The 19,908-nt window shown below is 47.0% G+C and overlaps 1 protein-coding gene across 42 annotated transcripts in view; it reads left to right on the top strand.

The window, feature by feature from the left end:
• The first annotated feature begins 1,023 nt into the window (after window positions 1-1,023).
• PKM (pyruvate kinase M1/2) overlaps window positions 1,024-19,908 on the top strand; it is a 33,408-nt gene continuing 14,523 nt past the window's right edge. For 7 of the 42 annotated variants that reach the window (XR_013395714.1, XM_077939722.1, XM_015142654.3 and 4 more), the window contains exons 1-3: window positions 1,232-1,306; window positions 13,501-13,667; window positions 15,110-15,201. Coding sequence is in view for 39 of the 42 variants with exons in the window: in XM_077939722.1 (XP_077795848.1) it covers window positions 13,514-13,667; window positions 15,110-15,201 (246 nt within the window). In the remaining 3 variants the exon portion in view is untranslated. Of the gene's footprint in view, window positions 1,099-1,231; window positions 1,508-2,013; window positions 2,726-7,576; window positions 10,595-10,915; window positions 11,511-13,500; window positions 13,712-15,005; window positions 15,202-19,908 lie in introns of those variants that run through there. The other 35 variants (XR_013395715.1, XM_077939712.1, XM_077939705.1 and 32 more) reach the window with 19 other exon arrangements.

The raw sequence follows: 19,908 nt of genomic DNA, 5'->3' as shown, positions 1-19,908 counted from the left end.
TATCTCACTTCAAACAGAAATTTACTTTTAGGCTGTCACTGTCTCATCCCAGCTTATCTGAGCTAACAGGAAGCGAATGAAGGCCTGTGATTCAGCTGCAGGCAGCGGGTAAGCCTGAGCAGGTCACACTCATTTGGTCTCTTTTGCCAGGAAAAGAAAAAAAGAACCTGAGAGAACTGTCTTCACATTTTGAATGCGCAACATTGTATCTGTGAATGAAGGCAAGAGTTAACAGCTGTTTAATTGATAACTGCTCGCATCATTGGTTGCTGGCTAACAATTGGGAAATCGGAAAATGTCTTGTAGAAAAATGTAAGAAAAGTTCCAACAATATTGACTTAAATTCATGACAAGGTGAAAACAGAAATGCTGACTCCTGCATAGGTTATCGGCTCTAATGTTCTGACTTGATTATTTCCAGATGCCCAGCTCTGCGCTAATATCAACGCCGTCTATTTGCTTTTTACTCTCAGGCATTCGCTCTGCAGGATTCCAGACCCTACTAAATTATTCACATGGCCCCAACCTGTCCTTCCTTGTTCCGCGGTTCTAAGACAACAAATGGTCCTAAGAGGAAAAGGGCCTCGCGCTCCCGCTCCAGGCCCACTTCGCAGTCCCTAGTTCTCCCTACTGCCGCTCCAGTGCCAGAGCCCCTCCGAAGGCGGTCGAGACCTCCAACCACGCACAAGTCTGCAGCTCTCCCCAACTTCCCGTTCAGCTCAGTCTCCGAGGGTGCGCCAGGGCAGACACCCGGAGGAGTGGGGAGTGGCAGGGCGGGGCCGGGAGAATGCTGCCCCGGAACCCATAAATCTGGGCCCTGCCCAGGTAGGCCGGGACAGTTGGGGTGGCCTGGGCCGAGAGCCAAGAAGAGACCTCATCTGGCAGCCCAACTTGGCGGCAACAGGTGGCCCGGCGCCCGGGGGTCTAGGAGGGAAGTCGCTCTAGGGGCGGGATCCGCTGCCCCGCCGCGTTCCCATTGGCCGTCAGATTCTTTAAACTGTGGCTCTGAATCTGTGTCCTTCCGCCGCAGAATTTAGTCCCCCCGAAAGGGCAACCTGCCCGCGCTTTCTGCCGCCGCCACCGCGCTTCCTCCTGAAGGTGACTGCGCCCGCAAAGACGCAGGGGGCGGGGCCCGGGTCGCCGGGAGCCGAGATTGGACAGAGGGCGGGGCGGCGGAGGGATTGCGGCGGCCCGCAGCGGGATAACCTTGAGGCTGAGGTCCCTGCTACTCGCACAGCAGCTGCACGTCCCTGGGATCCACATCTCTTCCAATTTGCAGCGTAGCCCGAGTCGGTCAGCGCCAGAGGTGAGCGGTGCAAGAGGCTGCGCCATCTGTCCCCACCAAGGGCCTGTGCACCCGGCTAGTGCGGAATCCCGGCGCGCCGGCCGGCCCCGGGCACGCAGGCGGGGCAGCGCAGGATCCGGGGCATGTGGGACGCGGTGGAGCTCAGAGACTGGAGAACGGCTCCTCAGAAGTCCCCAGCGCCGTTCCTTCCAGATCAGGCGGGTCCGCCGGCTCCTTTCCCGTCCCAGCCCTACCCCCTCATTCTGGTCCCATCCTCCTGCCCCAATTCTCAATGCGCCTCCATCCTTGCCTGCCTTCTCTCGGTCCCTCGTGATTGATTCCACCCTTGCCTCCCCTTTCTCCGCGCCCTCTGTTCCGTGCTCGTTTGTTCCACTTCCTCCTCAAGTCCGGTCCTTCCACCCACTCCTCTTAAACCTGTGCTTGCCCCTTCGTTCTAATGGCTTCCGTGTAACTTACTGAAACTCGGTTCTGGTTCCCCTCCCGGGTCCATGCTCCATTCATGCGCGACCGCCCTTCCTGCGCCCCAGTTCCCTCTTGCCGCCCCTCCCCCTGCTCGCTGGTCACGTCCGCTCTCCCGCATCCCCCTCCTCGCCTGGCATGTCGCCTCCCTCCCTCTCTGCTCTGGTCGCGCCCGCCCACTTGCTCCGGTCTCCGAGCGCGGTCCCGCGCCCCTTTTCCATCACCGCCTCCCAACTCCCAGCAGGCTCGGGCGGTGCTGGGGCCCCGTGTCCGGGGCGGGCGGGCGGAGGGCTGGGCTGGGTCGCCCGCGCGGCGGGCGGGATGCGGCGGCCCGGGAGCAGCTGGAGGCTTACGTAACGTTGGCCTGCCCCGCTGCCGGGAGGCAGGGCGGCTGCCCCTGCGGCGCGGTGCTGTCCCATGCGACCGGGATTAGATGGGTGGCCTGCGAGGGTCTGGGAATGGCTCGGGACCCGCGAGCTCTCCCGGCCCTTGCCGGGTGGCCACCAGGGACCACGCTCCATCTCGCCGCGGCCGGGCTGCACGTAGCGGCCGCGCCCAGGGTCCACCCCGCTTCACCGGGCGGTGGCCTTGGGCCGCGTAACGGGCCGTAGAAACGTCTGCAGGCTTCGCTGGGGCCTGCCGGCCCTCGCCCGCTCCGCGCCTCTCCGGCACGTTTTTTTTTTTTTTCTTTTCGTTTTTTCTTTTCTCTTTCTTTCTTTCTTTTTTTTTTTTTTTTTATTATCCAGCAGGTTTTTTTTAACACATGCGCCCTGATTGTGGAACGCGGAGGCCGCGGGGTGGGGTGGGGGTGGGCTCTGGTTACTGAGGGGGCAGGAAATCTGTGGCGTTCACTCAACGCAAACGGTGTGGGTCAAGGGCTCTTTGGGGGTCGGAGTTAGAGACCAGAATGACTGGACGAGTCATAGCCCACCGAGCTCACAATCTTAAAATGTATACCCGGTAATGCTGGGAGTGGGGCACGAGCTTCCTGCTGTGGGAGGGAGGGGGACAGGAAGCCTCGTAAGGTCTCACCAGGTGGCAAGCACACTGGATTAGAAGATGCAGGAAAGCACCTTCCAGTCTGAAGGTCATTTAAAGACTAGTCATGGAAAGGCATCCCTGGGCTTCTTAATCTGCATACTCCAGACCTAGGGCTTGGACCTTTGCTGGTACGGGTTAAAGTGAGGCCGACAGTGAAGGTCCACGTGGAGAGAGACATCGGGAAGTTGTCAGAAAGGCTTTTAGAATCAGGTTTGACTCATTAATTTCCTGAGACTGATTGAAGGAGTTCAGCCGCTACACCTCAGTTTCCCCTGGGAAAACTGGGAGTAACATTTTCCTCATGATGGTTGAAAGGATTCATGCCTACGTGGATGTTGCACACTCAGTTAAGTGTCTAATCTCTGGCGAAATACCCAGAAGAAAAGCCTGTGAATGAATATATTATTTTCGAGCACAATTACTTAGTCCAGAATTGAGCATAAGGGCCTTGATTCATTATCTTACTGCTGTCCGCAAACGCCTGCAGCTAATCGTGGGGAATCAGGCTCTCTAACCACGTGTCTCCTGGAAACCAGTCCCCCCAGGGATCTGGTTTAATATTGACAAAGTCACTGATAATGTAACTTTCCAACTCTCTGCTTGGAGCAGATGCTCTTTGATCATCTGAGATTGGGACCTCTAGACAAAGGCAGGCAAGGAGGGGCTGAGTTAAGCCTTCGGTGTTCCCCTGTAAGTGGAATACCTCTTAACAGGGGAACATTCCAGCCCTTGACTTGCTCTGCCTGCTGGTGAGATTAGGATTGGAGCCAGGATCAGTAACCCCCAGTTGGCCATCTTGAGGGCGTGGCTACTCCCGAGGCCACAGAGGAGATAGAGGTCAGGACTCCCCGGCTGCAGCATTGTTAGCAAATAATTTGCCCTTTGGTGGCCTGAGGTGCTGTGGGGGCAGGAGTGGGCTGTCTTGTGGGGAAGGGAAATGTAACGCATCACCAAATCTGTGGGGGAGTGGGGCTCTGTGGGGAAGATGACTCAACCTGTCAATTATTCTGCTTTTGAGAGAATTATCTTCGCTGGGTGAGTGGGGAAACTACGTAGTGGTTCTTGCAGGCTTAAAAAGTCCCTTCTCTTTCAGTGAGTCAAATAATGAAGCATGCATTTCCCCTAATTAAAAATGCCTCAACTTCGGAGCTTGCGGTGAGCCGAGATCGCGCCACTGCACTCCAGCCTGGGCGACAGAGCTAGATTCCGTCTCAAAAAAAAAAAAAAAAAAGTGCCTCAACTAAGTGAAAAATGATTGGTCCGGGTCACCTGGTTCTCTGTACTGCCTTAAGAACTTAGGTGCAGAGTGGCAGAGCCCGGTGCCCAGCTAATGCAGTCTGTGCAGCTTCATTCCTGGCCCTTTTGTAGCGGGCACAGCAGCCTCTCCTGGGACATGATTAATGATGACTTAAAGAAGGTTCTTGAACTCATTTCTCAGTTACTGACTTGAACCAAAATGTATGGATGTTGGTCTCCTGTCTAGCACAGCTGCTTTCATTGTAAGCATTGCGTTAGAAATAATGTATTCATATTTTAGCAAAGAGCATCATTAGCTCTTTAAGAACTGTACCCCCAGTGACTTAGCAAATTTGTTGGCTGTGACTCTAAACAGCTAGCACTTTATGGGAGTTGCTTCTGTGCCTTGAATGTTGTGACACTGATGTGGGGTCACAGGAAAAACCATTTTATTTCTTAAAGCTGTTTGTTTCTTAATATTGAAGCAATGGAAGAAATGAGGAAATGGCCATGGGCAGGAAGATAGAAAAAAATGCAGCAGTTACATTACAAACTCACTTTACTTGGGTTTTAGTTCATTTTAAAGCTTCAGGTTTTTTTTTTTTTTTTTTTTTTTTTTGAGACAGTTTTGCTCTTGTTGCTCAGTCTGGAGTGCAATGGTGCGATCTTGGCTCACTGCAACCTCCGCCTCCTGGGTTCAAGCGATTCTCCTGCCTCAGCCTCCTGAAGTAGCTGGAATTACAGGCACCTGCCACCACGCCCAGCTAATATTTTTGTATTTTTAGTAGAGATGGGGTTTCACCATGTTAGCCAGGCTGGTCTTGAACTCCTGACTTAGGTGATCCACTGGCCTGAGCCTCCCAAAGTGCTGGGATTACGGGCATGAGCCACCACGCCTGGCCTGCTTCAGCTTTTATGAAGGCAAATCCGGATGTGTTATCTTGGCCAAGAGCTAAGACTGAGACCAGAGTACAGGAAAATGACTCATTTGACATTACCCTTCTTTCTGAATCACTCCAAAAGCCCACAGTCAAATCCCAATTTAACTGATATACCACAAGAATGCATTGCCCCTGTGAGCAGAGTTTTATTGCAACTTCGAGGGTCTTTGTGAGATTGGTTTATTTGGTATGAGGTCTTAAGGATTTTAAGTTGTCCCTTTAAGCATCAGTTCTGATACAGATGGGAATAGAGCTAGACAACCAGATATATGAAGACCATTTGTGATACCACCTTACTTTTGGGGAGCTTGCATTTTTTTACCAAGGGGCAGACTGAATAATTGAGTAATTTGAATACTTGGGGCATTGTTAAAGAAGCTGTTGGGGGAAGGTGAGCCTGGGTGAGTGGTGGAGGGTGGCGTGTAGCATCTGCTGGGCTTTCCGGCCTCTTGGTATGACTGCTCAGCTCAGGAGTTGGGGGCTTTAGGGCCCCCACCACCCAGTGCGGCGAAGCCCCGCCCCTGCAGTGGTTTGTGCTTGTCTGCACGTAGGAGGGAGCAAGCCGGCTGCAGTACCTTCGGTGGCCTCTGAGACTCACCTCCCCCACTTCTGTCCGTAGACAAAGCTCCTGGGGAGCTCTAAGCCTCTTTCCTCATGCCAGCAAGCAGTCTTGGAAGCAGGCTGGGGCTGCGGTGGGAGAGATGCCAAGACCAGTTATACAAGGGCAGTGAGGTTGCCAGTCCTAGCATTTCAGACTGTGGACCAGCACAGCTGCTGGCTGAACACTGCAGTCAAGATTCTCTGAAGGGAGTCCTATCCCTTCCAAACATCTTCAGTTTACTTACAGATAATGTTTATTCATATTTTATTTTATTTTTTTGAGATAGAGTCTTACACTGTAACCCAGGGTAGAGTGCAGTGGCACGATCTCAGCTCACTGCAAGCTCCACCTCCCAGGTTCACGCCATTCTCCTGCCTCAGCCTCCTGAGTAGCTGGGACTATAGGCGCCCACCACCACGCCAGGCTAATTTTTTTGTATTTTTTAGTAGAGACGGGGTTTCACCATGTTAGCCAGGATGGTCTCGGTCTGCTGACCTCGTGATCCGCCTGTCTTGGCCTCCCAAAGTGCTGGGATTACAGGCATGAGCCACCGCGCCCAGCCATGTTTCTTCAGTTTTAAACAACTGATGTCTCCCTTGGCAATGAATAAAAAAGAACTACTCATCAATGGAATCAGTCAGGGCACATAAGACCCACTGTGTCCACCATGCCATTTCAGAGGAGATTCGATTGAGTTAAGCAGGGAAATAGAGATGTCGTAAACATTGAAACTATCTCGGTATCCCTCTTTGGTTATTAACATTAGATGAGCAGAAAAACAAATGTCACCCATCAGATGGGCAAACATTTAAAAAGTCTGGCAGTACCAAGGGAAGAAGGTGTGGAATGCAGCAACTCAACGTTGATTGATACAGCCACTTTGGAGAGCAAATCAGCCATATTTAGTAAAAATAGAAATAAACATACCCCATGACCTAAGACTTCAATTTCTGGATATATAGAAACTCATACAGTACAGGGAGACATGTACTACAAGAGTAAAGTATTGATTAATAGAGGAAAACTAGTTTAATGGGGAGGGGGAGTGGCCACCAGTAAGGGAGTCCATAAATAAAATTGTCTGTTGTACAGTGGACTAGTGTAACAGTTCAAATGAATTAGCTAGATCCATATACCCACTGGATGGATCTTGAATGTGCTGCTGAGTGAAAAACAAGTTACTCAGTGATATATACAGTGCACCACTTAGGGCATTAAGAAAACCACAATATTATAGGGTTTCAGTATAGATATAGATATACTGTACATAGACTTCAGTGAACTGGAAGGATACAGAGTTCATGACAGTGATTGGGTGTCAAAATGCATGATGTGGCTGGGTGCAGTGGCTCACGCCTGTAATCCCAGCACTTTGGGAGGCTGATGCAGGAGGATCACTTGAGGCCAGGAGATCGAGACCAGCCTGGGCAACATCACAAGATTCCCATCTCTATTTAAATAAATAAAATAGAAAAAAGAGTTCATGATGGAGGTGGAAAGGGTTGGAGGAGCTTGGGGATGGGGAAAAAATGAACTGTATAAAATTATAATTTTTTTTTTTTTAAGAAAGTAAAGAGGGCCAGGCGCAGTGGCTGACGCCTGTAATCCCAGCACTTTGGGAGGCTGAGGCGGGCGGATCACGAGGTCAGGAGATTGAGACCATCCTGGCTAACACGGTGAAACCCCGTCTGTACTAAAAATACACACACACACACAAATTAGCCAGACGTGGTGGCAGGCGCCTGTAGTTCCAGCTACTTGGGAGGCTGAGGCAGGAGAATGGCATGAACCTGGGAGGTGGAGCTTGCAGTGAGCTGAGGTCATGCCACTGCACTCCAGCCTGGGCAACAGAGTGAGACTCCATCTCAACAAAAAAAAAAAAAAAGAAGAAGAAAGTAAAGAAAATACAGCTCAGCCTTTATTTGTGTTTTTTTTTTTTTTCCTTTTTTTTCTGAGACAGAGTTTTTCACTCTGTTGCACAGGCTGGAGTGCGGTGGTGCGATCTCTGTTCACTGCAATCTGCACTTCTTGAATTCAAGCAACTCTGTGCCTCAGCCACCCAAGTAGCTGGGATTACAGATGCGCGCCAGGCTAATTTTTGTATGTTTAGTAGTGACAGTGTTTCGCCATATTAGCCAGGCTGGTCTCGAACTCCTAGTCCCAAGTGATCTGACCACCTCAGCCTTTCAAACTGTTGGGATTACAGGCGTGAGCCACCACAGCCGGCCATGGCTCAGTGTTAATGGTCAGTTCTGGGTGGTAGAGATGCAGATGTTAAAACTTTTTTTTTCTTTAATTCATAACAAAATAGAAGCAAACCTATAAAGGCTATTGTAGGAAGACCAGTCATACTAACTAGTTCAGTGCTCTTGGAGAGTTGGCACTGCCTTTCCTCCTTTATTGCCCCAACTAGAATGCAGGGCAGCCCTTCCATTAAATGCTGAGCCAGTGCCTCACTTTGCTGAGGCCATAACCCACCTTAGTTGCACTTAAGAGTCCTAAATCAGGATTCCTGGTTCTAGAGTGTGGATATCATACCCAGAAACACCACCCTACTTTTAATCCTAGTAAGGAGGCACCATGTCCCAAGGCAGCTAACGCTTCCCCCAAACCACCTCCTTCAGGCTGAAACCAGTTGTCTGCACCGAGCAGCTGGGATAGAGCCAGGAAATACTCGGCATCTGAGGATACTGAGGGTTCTCTGACTTAGGACTTCTTTACCCGAAGTTGAGTGGTCTTTTGGGGAAGTAGGCCTGTTTAGCATCAGCTGCTCTTCCCTATTCCACACTGTAGCTGGAAATAGGACCTTAGGTTCCTGTTGACAAGTCATTTACTTTTAGCCCTGAAGAAATAAAAGAGCCAAGTGTTTTTTTTTTTTTTTTTTTTTAAAGCAAGGGAATTTTACTAGAACCTGTAAGTGGGCTCATTTTGTTCTGTGTAGCTTGGTAACACCATACTGCTTTCTGCTGTGGGGCCTGCTGGGGTTAAAGTGTGGGCTTCAGACCCAGGTCTCTTAGCTGGAAGATATCTCATCCTCTGTGTCCTGCACCCATATGCAAATATGCTATTGTCATTATCCTTAACTGTATATGAAGACGGACAGTGCCTACTCCAGACCTTACTAGGTTCTGCTGGCCCATCACCCATTTTGATCATGTTGCTGGTCTAGTTTGATTAGGGCAAATCTTAGAAATTCCATTTCCATTGTTGAGGAAGAGAGCTAGAGAGCAGGCTGACCCGAATGCCAGAATATCATGATGCAAACTTTCTAATGGATGCTGGTGTTCTGAAGAGTTGAGGGTTGAAAGGCCTTCATGATGGCTTGAAGATGTAGGTAGCAAACTGACGTCACAGCAAGGAACGCAATCTTGTGTACCTACTGGCAACGTTGGAGAGAGAAAGTGAGCATCAGGTGCCACCATTTTACAGTTGATCTGTGTGAGGTTGGTATCGGAGCATAATTGGTACAAAGTAAAAATGACTTAGGCAGATGCAGACTCACGGGCCAGGCTGGTTTATTAGGGCAGAATGATTTGGTCCTTTGTGAAAGAATTGGTGGAGTGAAGCGTGAATCTTTCCCAGCGCAACCCAACAACAGTCCTGGCCCTAAGAAGTGGAGCATGGGAGCTGGGTGTGGTTCGTGCCTGTAGTCCCAGCTACTTGGGGTGCTGAGGCTGGAGGATCGTTTTGAGGGTGCAGTGAGCTATAATATATAATGTAATATAATATAATATAATCATACCACTGCACTCCAGCCTGAGTGACAGAGTGAAAGCCTGTCTCAAAAAAAAAAAGGTTGGAGTGGGGAGTGTTGGGTATTTTTTATGATTTTTGTCTCCTGGTTTCTGACGAATGGCCGAAAAATTGTGTCTGACACAAAGGAAACTAATACAAAGAGCCAGGAACTGTCTGAGATGAGAAAGGAAAGGGAGAATAGGGCACCTAGAGCTGAGCTGTGATTGTGCCTGTTCCAACCTGTAACTCCAGACTAAGGCCTCTTAGAGGTGGTGTCTCCTTTCTCACAGAGGAGACATGGCTCTGAGGAAGATCTTACTGCAGGGGCTCGGGCTCAAGAATAAGGCTCCTGGACCTGGGCATGGTGTGTGCTGCTATCAGTGGATACGCCAGGCTTCCACTGCTGGCTGGAGGTTGGCTCTGCATGTCTGTGCCTTCCTAGGAGGAGGATGCAGTAGTGAGTCAGACTGGCATGGGTGGGGCCACATGTCCTGGCAGGCACTGTCCAGGCAACTGGCATGAGGGAGAGGAGTCTTTCCCAGAAGCCTGCCCTGAGAAACCAAGACTGGGCTGCTTTCCTGGCGCCAAGGGAGAGTCCAGTGAGTGTTGTACATACAACTCTAGGTAGGTGGTTGGTGGTGTGGGCAGCTTGTGCTGGGAAGAGGATTTTGGAGAAAGCAGGAGAGCTCTGGCCCTCCCTGCAAGGGAGGCTTCCGGTCAGAGCCTGAGGAAAGACCTGAGCTTGAGGTATGGGGTCTCTGGCTCGAAGAGAGCATTAAGGATGCATGAGATCTGAAGTCTGGATGAACTTGCTGACAGGCAAGCTTTTTTTTTTGACTGCTAGTGTGTAAATCCACTATAGAAATTTTCATTTGTCATTCTTGTACTTATTGGCCAAAAATTAGAGCTTATAGGCATCAGATTTAATTTGAGATAGTTGAAATAGGGTTTGTGTTTGAGGCCAATATAATTTTATCTGCTAATGGCATCTTCTGGACTTGGAGGCAGCCCTTCTGTACCAGAACATTGTCACAAAGCTTTTACTGTAAAGCTTGAGAACAGACTAGTTTGCTGGATTTGGGCATGTAACTAACAGATTTGAGGCATGGGATTATCCTATGGACTTTTTTTTTTTTTGCTTTGAGGTTCTGACTATATTAAGGTTGACCACTTTAAGCCATTGAAACTCTCCTATAATACATTTGTGATGTAGGGCCTAAGACATGTTTGTTTGGTTTTCTTTTTTGAGACATGTATCTTTGCTGTCTTTTAAAAGCAGATTATTCTTTTTTTTTTTTTTTTTTTGAGACGGAGTCTCGCTATGTCGCCCAGGGTGGAGTGCAGTGACCGGATCTCAGCTCACTGCAAGCTCCGCCTCCCGGGTTTTTACGCCATTCTCCTGCCTCAGCCTCCCGAGTAGCCGGGACTACAGGCGCCCACCACCTCGCCCGGCTAGTTTTTTGTATTTTTTAGTAGAGACAGGGTTTCACCGTGTTAGCCAGGATGGTCTCGATCTCCTGACCTTGTGATCCGCCCGTCTCGGCCTCCCAAAGTGCTGGGATTACAGGCTTGAGCCACCGCGCCCGGCCAAAAAAGCAGATTATTCTTGAAGTGCATAGAGCAGCAACCGATTAATGGAATTGGTATCTTCACATTTCATTTACTTCCTCCCAACAATTTTATAGGATGCATATAAATATTTCCAAAAAAGGTGTACATAATTTCTTACTATAAAAGTATTTTTATTTTATATCAGTAAATTTGTTAATAAAGAGGAATTTTTGTTGTTGTTGTTGTAATCCTACCACCCCAATGACATCCTATTAAAATATCAGTATATATCCTCCCAGGTCTTTTAGGTATGTTTAATTTGGTGTCCCTTCCCCACTCCCAAAAGGGGAGGGACCAGGTTCTTGTATAGAATAGTGGAATGTTAGTAAATCACGTGTTTAAAGAGACATAACAGCTGAATCTGTAGAGCAGCTGCCACCTGGATACCTGGTTATTAAGGTAATTTTTCCATTACCCCAAAGAGCTTTAGTTACACTCAGCTTTTACCTTAATCCTTGTACAGCTCTCCAGGGCACACTTTATTCAGCTCTGAGCGGTCTTTGCAAGTGAGGCCAAGGAGCCAACCTGAGCCAAAAGGAGAGCATTATGTCACCGGAAGCCCAAGCCCAGAGAACCAAAGGTATGACCTGATATTCAGTGGCCCCAGCCAGGTCTTTACAAGAAGACCCTGATATCTCAGGTCTAAGAAGAGCCAGCTGATGGTTTTTAAAAAGAGTGGAATTAGTTACTCTGACCCACTTATTCAGATCTTATTTTGTTCACAATGTAGTCCCCAGATTGTAGGCCCATTGGAGGCCACAGCAAGGCCTTTGTGTTCCAACTGGCCTGCTGTGCCATCTCTCAGTAATGTTCCCTTAACAGCCAGACTTCCCTAAGCCCAGCTGGGAGCTGTGAAGGTATGCCAGCCCCCCCTTAACCATGAGTGTAGGGAGAGGGACCAGGGTGCCCCAGGCTTTCCTGTCAGTAATGTAGAAGTTTCTCAGATTTAGGGACGGGGGAGCAGAGGCATAACTTTGATTCTGACAAAGAGGCATTCAGAGAGACTGAAAGGTCATTTAACAAACACTAGAATGCTTCCACTTACTAGGTGCTAGGAAATACAAAACCATATAGGTCCTGGAAGAGAGGATACATAGTAGATATTAGAGGCTTAGGAAATACAGTTGAAATGAAGAATGGATTTGCCACGTTGAATAGTTAGTTGGTATCTTATTTCCCCATTTTAAAAGTTTTAGAATCTGTGGTTGAGGACTTGTGGCCATCAGTTTTCCATAGCCGACAGACTGTTCACTATTGCCTTCAGAGCTCTTTGGACCTTAATAGGCCTTCTTTGGAGATGGCAGAGATGGGTTTAGATGCATACTCTGCTGGAGCCACCCAGAGAGCCCACAAAGTCAGGGATGGAACAGGGTAAAGGAGTAAGGGTCATATGTGTGAGATGCCTTGATTTGGAACTTTGAGATTTAGGAAGAGATGGGGAAGGGCTAAAGAGGGACTTGTTTCTGAGCCTTGCTTGGCTGAAGCATTTAGGCTAAAGCGTTTTAGAAAGAGTAGCCCTTGGTGTGAGAACTCAAGGAAACAACTTTCTGATGAGAAATGTAGCAAGCTTCTGGTTCACATCCTTACCTGATAGTTCTTCAAACACTGCCTGGAAGCTTCTCCTGAGCCTTTGTCTCTAATCAGCTAACTAAGAGGCTGAGCGAGTTTAGTTGTAAGTCATTAATGAAGAAAGCAAAGGTCGGGGCCATTGTCAGGGTTGTGACCTGGGCTAGTTAATTACCTGGAACTGATGGTCTGTGTTACAGAGTGGTGGTATACTTGTCAGGCTTAGAAAAGAAAACAGGATGTGTATCAAAAATCTTTTGGGGAAAAGATTTGACCAGCAACTTTAATTTCTCTATGTTGCAGCTATCCTGTTAATGTAGTTGTGATAATTTTAGAATTATACCAGTGCCCTTATGTTATCCTTGCTTTGCAAATTGCAAATTGCTTTACGTGTCCTAACGTCCTTCTGGCCAACAGTAGATGTGGTTTTAGGTTTAGCCTCCTAGGATGGAAGCTTTTGCATTCAGGGGAATGACTTTGGGTTGGGTGAGGATTGTAAAGAGGCAATGTGGGTGCCCCACGACAAAGCAGCTATTTGTAGCTTTGTGACAACTTGACATACAGATATCTAGGCTTATCTAGGCACTAAGCTAGGAGTTAGTTGTTTGTATCACTGGAAGATTGGTTATAACTTCCTTCGTTGGAAGCTCCTTCATTGCATGTTAAATGATGTTATTTATAGATAGGGTGGTGGGAAAGCTGTCTAAGTAGATGTCAGCCTAGTGTAAGAGAGACCTGCTTACTGTGGGTGCTTGGGACTGTCAGCAGTAGGTGGGAGGTTTTAACTTGTTCAGTAAGGTCCATTTCCATTGTTCACCATCTTGTGAACCCTTTGTCTAACATGAGGAGCAACCACATAACCACAGCATGTCTGGCTTCCCTGTGGCTTGTGTACAAAGCGTGCTTATTGAGTTAATGTATAAGCAGGAGACACCCTCCTGTGATAAATGGTATATTAACCACTTCTCAGTCTTACCACTCTCTTTCAATTTGTCTGGACCCAGGACCTCAGCAGCCATGTCGAAGCCCCATAGTGAAGCCGGGACTGCCTTCATTCAGACCCAGCAGCTGCATGCAGCCATGGCTGACACATTCCTGGAGCACATGTGCCGCCTGGACATTGACTCACCACCCATCACAGCCCGGAACACTGGCATCATCTGTACCATTGGTGAGTGGGTGTGCCCCTTCCCCAAAAAAAGGGCTTCATGGAAAGTGACCCTTTCTCTCCTGAAAAGACTTAACTAAATGTCCTAACAAACCTAGGTGCTACATGGGATGCTACACAGATTCTTATAAAAGGACTCAGGTCATAGGAAGTTGCAGTAACGAATTAGTATGTGCACAGGATGGCAAATACAGTTAATAAGAGAGTATTAGACATTTCAAAATTGCTAAGATGGCCAGGTATGGTGGCTCCCAGCACTTTGGGAGGCCAAGGTGGGAGGATTGTCTGAGGCTAGAAATTTGAGACCAGCCTGAGCAACTTAGACCCTATCTCTCCAAAAAGTAAAAACAAAAGAAAAAAAAATTAGCTGGGCATGGTGGCATGCACCTGTAGTTCTGACTACATGGGAGGCTGAGAAAAAGATCACCTGAGTCCAGGAGATTGAAGTTGCAGTGAGTCATGATCACACCACTGCACTCCAGTCTGGGAAACAGAGCGAGATCCTGTCTTAGGAAAAAAAAAATTGTCTGGGTGTGGTGGCACATGCCTGTAATCCCAGCACTTTGGGAGGCTGAGGTGGGCGGATCACCTGAGGTCAGGAGAACCAGCCTGGCCAACATAGTGAAATCCCATCTCTACTAAAAATAAAAAAAAATAGCCGGGCGTGGTGGCAGGTGTCTATAATCCCAGCTACTTGGGAGGCTGAGGCAGGAGAATCGCTTGAACCTGGGAGGTAGAGGTTGCAGTGAACCGAGACCTGACCATTGCACTCCAGCCTTGGCAACAAGAATGAAACTCTGTCTCAAAAAAAAAGAAAGAAAAAAGAAAAAAACATTGCTAAGAGTAAATTTCAAATGTTCTCACCACAAAAATGTTAAGTACTTGAAGTCATGGATATGTTAACTAACCTGATTTAATTATTCCACATTGTATCCAAACTGTATGTATTGGATTACGTAACTTTGTAACCCAAATTATAAATTACCAGTTTATAATAAAAAAACAATTTGTTGCAAAAAGAATCCATATGCTTTAGGTTTTATGCTATAGGCAAAATTTAGAGGGTGTTTTCCTTAGCAGGTCTTTGTAGGAGCAACTTACAGACCTAGGAAAGATCTTTTTAATATGTTCTGTGCAACCAAGATTCTGTGGTTGGACATCTGGCTGGGTTTCAGTGAGGGCGGAGAAGGCTGGCCAAGTCTTAACCTAGGCTTTTCTGATACAGTGGGAGCCTGCAGAATTTGAAGGAAATGGTCGAAGTGTCCCAGTAAATCAAAAAAGTAAGCTGGCACGGTGGTAGCCTTCCATACACTTTTTAAAGACTTTTGAGCTATTTGGGAGAGGAAAAGTTTTCAGGGAAAAAAATTCTTTAAACTTAAGCAAACTTAAATGTTTTTCCTTCTTTGAATAATTAATACTTGTGACTTTAAAACTTTTCCTAATAGGCCCAGCTTCCCGATCAGTGGAGACGTTGAAGGAGATGATTAAGTCTGGAATGAATGTGGCTCGTCTGAACTTCTCTCATGGAACTCATGAGGTGAGCTGTAGCTGGACCCTGTGGCCATTGTGATGGCCTGTAGGAAACAGGGAGGGGGTGCAGTGTTCATTTAGCCACAACGGATTAGGCAGGGATGAGTCTGAGTTTCACAGCCAGTGTGAAGTTTGTCTTTACTAGCCCATCCCTACTCTCCTTCCCTCTTGTCCTGGCGAAGAAACTGGCTAAGTCTCTTTTAGCAAAGAAGACCCCTTTTGTCACTGGCCATGTTTCTCTCACACACCTCTCCTACCATTAGCTTTCACAAAGGAAGATATGGAAAGGTTCTCCTGGAAAACCTTCTAAGCCTTAGATGTCCTGGCCACAGCGCTTGACTCTCCTGTCCCCAGGTTTCTGCTACAGCCTGTATTGCCATGGTAAACCATCTAGCAGATCGATTCTGGCCTATCTTAGAACCAAAATAACTGGGCAGGTCCATGAGAAGAGTTTCCATTATTCTAAGTTTTGAATGACTGAGCCTAATGCACAAGCACTCGCTGGCGTATAATACCCCTCTTCCTCAGCACTATATTCCCAGCCTGTACCTTCCCAGGAGTTCTGTACATTAAAATAACACCAGTTAGCACTCTTCCTCAGGAGCCTAGTAGGACTGTATTTGTGATGGGCTCTTTATTACCTGGCTTTACCTATGGACAGAGGCCTTGCCCAGGAGCCAGGTAGCAGCTGTCAGGATGGCTCCATTCCTGCTTCTGTTGCCAGATTTAGAATAAACCCATTCTGAGGAGTTTGGGGTTCCCTGAGGTACCATGACTTATTTATTTTTTTATTTTATAAGACAAAATTTTGCTCTGTCATCCAGGCTGGACTACAGTGGTATGATCATGGCTCACTGGATCCTTGACCTCCCAGGTTCATGTGATCCTCTTGCCTCAGCCTCCCAAGTAACTGGTAATACAGGCATCCACCACCGTACCTGGCTAATTTAAAAAAAAAATTTTGTGTAAATGAGGTCTCACTATATTGCCTAGGCTGGTCTCAAACTCCTGGGCTCAAGTGATTCTCTCAAATGTTGGAATTAGAGGAATGAGCTACTACCCCCAGCCTGGGATTGTGCCTTTTTAAAACCTTCAGACTTAACCATAGATTTCCCATAGATCATGGGATTTTGTAATGGCATTGATAAGAGGAATCACAGAAGAGGCAGACTTTGTCCCTGTCTTGGCTTCTGTATTTCCTGTTGAGAGTAAAGAAAATGCTACCCTGTAAGGCCAAGTGCCTTATAGAGGTTGCCCTCTGGCATTTGGAAGTTGATATTAAGTTTGGACTAAAAATAAAGCCTCAGGAAATGCAGTCCAAGAGTGAATTCCTCCTTTTGGGAAACTTGAGACTCTTCATCATAGATTCCCTAACCTGTGTTCATAAACAGCCTATGGCCTGGCTAGTGGCTGGCCCCTAAATGTCATGGGGACCTGACCAAGTCCTGCAGACATACCACGCAGGTTAAGACATGTCCCTGTACCTTTTGGAAAATTCTGTAGTTTTCCAAAAGCAAGGGGTCCTTAGCAGGAGTCACCGAGAATTACTACAAGTGTTAGCTTAGCTTAAAGAGAGAGAGCTGAAGACAATGGTGGAGGTCAGTTCACTGTTGATCCCTGCTGCTGTAGTCTGCCGTGGGCTCCTGCGTTCAGGGAAAGGAGCAGAAATAGATTTTTAAGAAGTTGACCTTTAAGTAGGCTTTGTGGTTCCTTCATCCAGTAAAATAACACCACATAGCTCTTACATGGCAAGGGGGAGTGATATCTGCTGCACCTGCTGGATGAGAGCTGGCTCCGATTTTGGTTTTTTAAACTTTAAGAGGCTTTTTGGAGATTATCTCTGCTTTCACTCCTACTCCCAGATTATAATTAAGATTTTTTTTTAATTTTTTAATTTATTTTTTAAAGATGTCCCTCTTGTGGGTTTATTTTGAAGTTTTAGACCAAGATGAGGTTGTCTCTGGGCTCAATTTGGAAACTGATTTGAAGTTATTCTAATTTGTGTAATGTAACATAAACAGTTTCAACCTTACCGTTTGTCAGGGCTGTTGTTTCATATGCACCTTTGACTAGGGGCTGGGATGTACTTTTCTAGTTCCTGACTATTTTAAAGGCTCTTCTGAGCAGAACATTGAGATTACTGTCTTCCCTCTCACTCTGACAGAGGAACATCAAATGTCTGCATCTGATCTTTTAACAGCTTTCTTTTTTTGAGACAGAGTCTTGCTCTGTTGCCCAGGCTGGAGTGCCCTGGCACGATCTCGGCTCACCCCAGGTTCAAGCAATTCTCATGCTTCAGCCTCCTGCATAGCTGGGATTACAGACCTGTGCCACCATGCCCAGCTAATTTTTAAATATTTTTAGTAGAGACAGGGTTTCGCCATGTTGGCCAGGCTGGTCTTGAACTCGTGACCTCGGGTGATCCAACTGCCTTGGCCTCCCGAAGTGTTGGGATTACAGGCGTGAGCCACACGCCCAGCTCTCTTTTGACAGCTTTGGCAACTAGTCTTCAGCCCTCACTTTTGGCAGTTCACATGGGCAAGGTGCATTCTTGCTGAACATGTGGTTCCATATGCCGTGTTTTCCAGATTTATTTATTTATTTAGAGAGAGAGTCTTGCTGTGTCACCCAGGCTGGAGTGCAATGGCACGATCTTGGCTCATCTTGGCTCACTGCAACCTCCACCTCCTGGGTTCAAGAGATTCTTCTGTCTCAGCCTCCTAAGTAGCTGAGATTACAGGCATCTGCTACCATGCCCGGCTAATTTTTGTATTTTAGTAGAGATGGGGTTTCACGTTGTTGGCCAGGCTGATCTCGAATTCCTGACCTCAAGTGATATGTCTGCCTTGGCCTTCCAAAGTGCTGGGATTACAGGTGTGAGCCACTGTGCCTGGCCTAGAAAAAATGACTTTCAAACAACCTAAATGTAGAGCCTTCCACAGGACAGCATTGATGGATGAAACTCTTTACCATGTAACATCCCAACAAAGCCACAGCTATAGTAGAAGACTCAGTACACCTCCCAGAAATGCTCTAAGAGATTATAATATATAACATAGATTTGAATAATACACCTAATAATTGGTATGTTTATAATACATAGTTTTACATCCCCAAGACCAAAAATGCATGTTTGTGTGAAACACTCATGGTTACAAATATATATTAGGCCACCAAAAAAACCCCCAAGTTTCATAAAGTAGAAATTATACAGACACATTCTCTGCTAAAAATTTTTTAATGGAAATTAAGAACAAAGTCAAGAAAACTGAAGTGTGCTTACTTTAGAAAGCAAAGATCTCGAGGTAGATGGAATAAATATTTAACTCAGAACACTAGGGGAGGAAAACCCTAAAAAGGGTGAAGAAAAATAATTTTGTAAGATTATAGCTCAATGAAATGAAAATAAATTTGACAAATTAAGCTAAGAGCTGATTATTTGTGGGTAAAAAATAGTAAAATAGAAAGTTCTGGGAAGCCAGGTGAAGAATGCAAGGATGTACAAATAAGAGTATGAATAGAAAAGGGAATATTTCCTACACATTGGAGATTTTAAAAGTCAAGAAAGACTTATAACTTAATTCCTATAGAGAGAGATGACACTGGCTATTTTCCAAGAAAATATTAAATGCCAAAAAGATAGAAAATATGAATAGACCAGTGGCCATAAGAAGTTGAAAAAGTGGGCTGGGCTCACACCTGCAATCCCAGCACTTTGGGAAGCCAAGGAAGAGGGATCACTTGAGGTCAGGAGTTCGAGACCAGCCTGGCCAACATGGTGAAACCCTGTCTCTACTAAAAATACAAAACTGGCGGGGCATGGTGGCACATGCCTGCAGCCCCAGCTACTCAGGAGCCTGAGGCAGGAGAATTGCTAGAACCTGGGGAGGTGGAGGCTGCAGTGAACTGAGATTGCACCACTGCACTCCAGCCAAAAAGTTGAAAAAGTGGCTAAGATCTGGTTCATCTCAGAACATTTAAGTCCAAACGATTTTAGTGGCTGAATTGTCTCCCCTTCAAAATTCAGTTACATTGTTAAACTGTTCCAGAGCCTAGAGAAATACAGAAATCTTCCCACTGTGTTCTTTGAAACCAACATACTCTGATACTGAGATCAGACAAGGACAGTACCAAAACCAGGCAGGTACTAACAGCGTGCTAGACCAGTCTCACTTAGATGCAGAAAACAAATAAAATTTAATAATCCAAATCCAGTAGTGATTGAAAGGAATGTCTTGATCCATGACCAAGTAGATTTTATTCTAGGAGCACAAAATTCTACATTAAGATTAAGTAGAGTTAAGGTTGACTTTTTTTTTTTTTTTTTTTTGAGATGGAGTCTTGCTCTGTCACCCAGGCTGGAGTGCAGTGGCCGGATCTCAGCTCACTGCAAGCTCCGCCTCCCGGGTTTACGCCATTCTTCTGCCTCAGCCTCCCGAGTAGCTGGGACTACAGGCGCCCGCCACCTCGCCTGGCTATTTTTTTGTATTTTTTAGTAGAGACGGGGTTTCACCGTGTTAGCCGGGATCGTCTCTCGATCTCCTGACCTCGTGATCCGCCCGTCTCGGCCTCCCAAAGTGCTGGGATTACAGGCTTGAGCCACCGCGCCCGGCCGACTTTTTTTTTTTTTTTAAGACGGAGTCTCACTCTGTCAACCAGGCTGGAATGCAGTGGCACGATCTCGGCTCACTGCAAGCTGTGCCTCCCGGGTTCA

Source organism: Macaca mulatta, chromosome 7 (genome assembly GCF_049350105.2).
Source record: "Macaca mulatta isolate MMU2019108-1 chromosome 7, T2T-MMU8v2.0, whole genome shotgun sequence".
In the NCBI taxonomy this organism is placed as follows: domain Eukaryota; kingdom Metazoa; phylum Chordata; class Mammalia; order Primates; family Cercopithecidae; genus Macaca; species Macaca mulatta.
This window is presented reverse-complemented; position numbering and strand designations above follow the sequence as displayed.